Here is a 495-nt window from a genome sequence, read left to right on the forward strand (position 1 = left end):
ATTGCTTGACATTGTGTCAGGGAATGAAATATTTATAAGTATATATACATATACATATATAATATATACTATATATATTATATATATTATATATATTATATATATTATATATATTATATATATTATATATATAATATATGTATATTAATATATTATCATGAAATATACCAGCATATGTTTCTTAATATTATATGACTCTTTTATTTGTGCTTTTACTCCTTCATAAAGAGTCTTAGAATTAAGAAGAATCGATGCCCATTTATGTGCAGCCCAATTATCCTCTTTTATCTCAAGTGCTTCAAGTATTAAATCATAAGCTTCGAAAATTAATTTCTTTCCATCCACTTCACTCACAGTTTTAGACAATTTATACATTGCTCTACACAAACGATTTAGGCAATTTATATATTGCTCTACACAAACGCCATATAATTTCAATATCACCGCTATCCTATAAAAATATTCAATTTTATTATCTACATTTATAAGTGATAT

At 23.0% G+C, this 495-nt stretch overlaps 1 protein-coding gene across 1 annotated transcript; it reads right to left on the reverse strand.

The window, feature by feature from the left end:
• Positions 1–118: 118 nt before the first annotated feature.
• Positions 119–495, reverse strand: LOC112213549 (regulator of microtubule dynamics protein 1-like). Its single transcript, XM_024370385.2, has 2 exons — positions 408–495; positions 119–373 (listed from the first exon to the last, which is right to left on the reverse strand). Coding segments are annotated over exons 1-2 (231 nt in total). The 5' UTR covers positions 410–495; the 3' UTR covers positions 119–144.

The sequence above is a fragment of the Bombus impatiens genome, unplaced genomic scaffold (assembly GCF_000188095.3).
Source record: "Bombus impatiens unplaced genomic scaffold, BIMP_2.2 scf_0754, whole genome shotgun sequence".
NCBI lineage: Eukaryota > Metazoa > Arthropoda > Insecta > Hymenoptera > Apidae > Bombus > Bombus impatiens.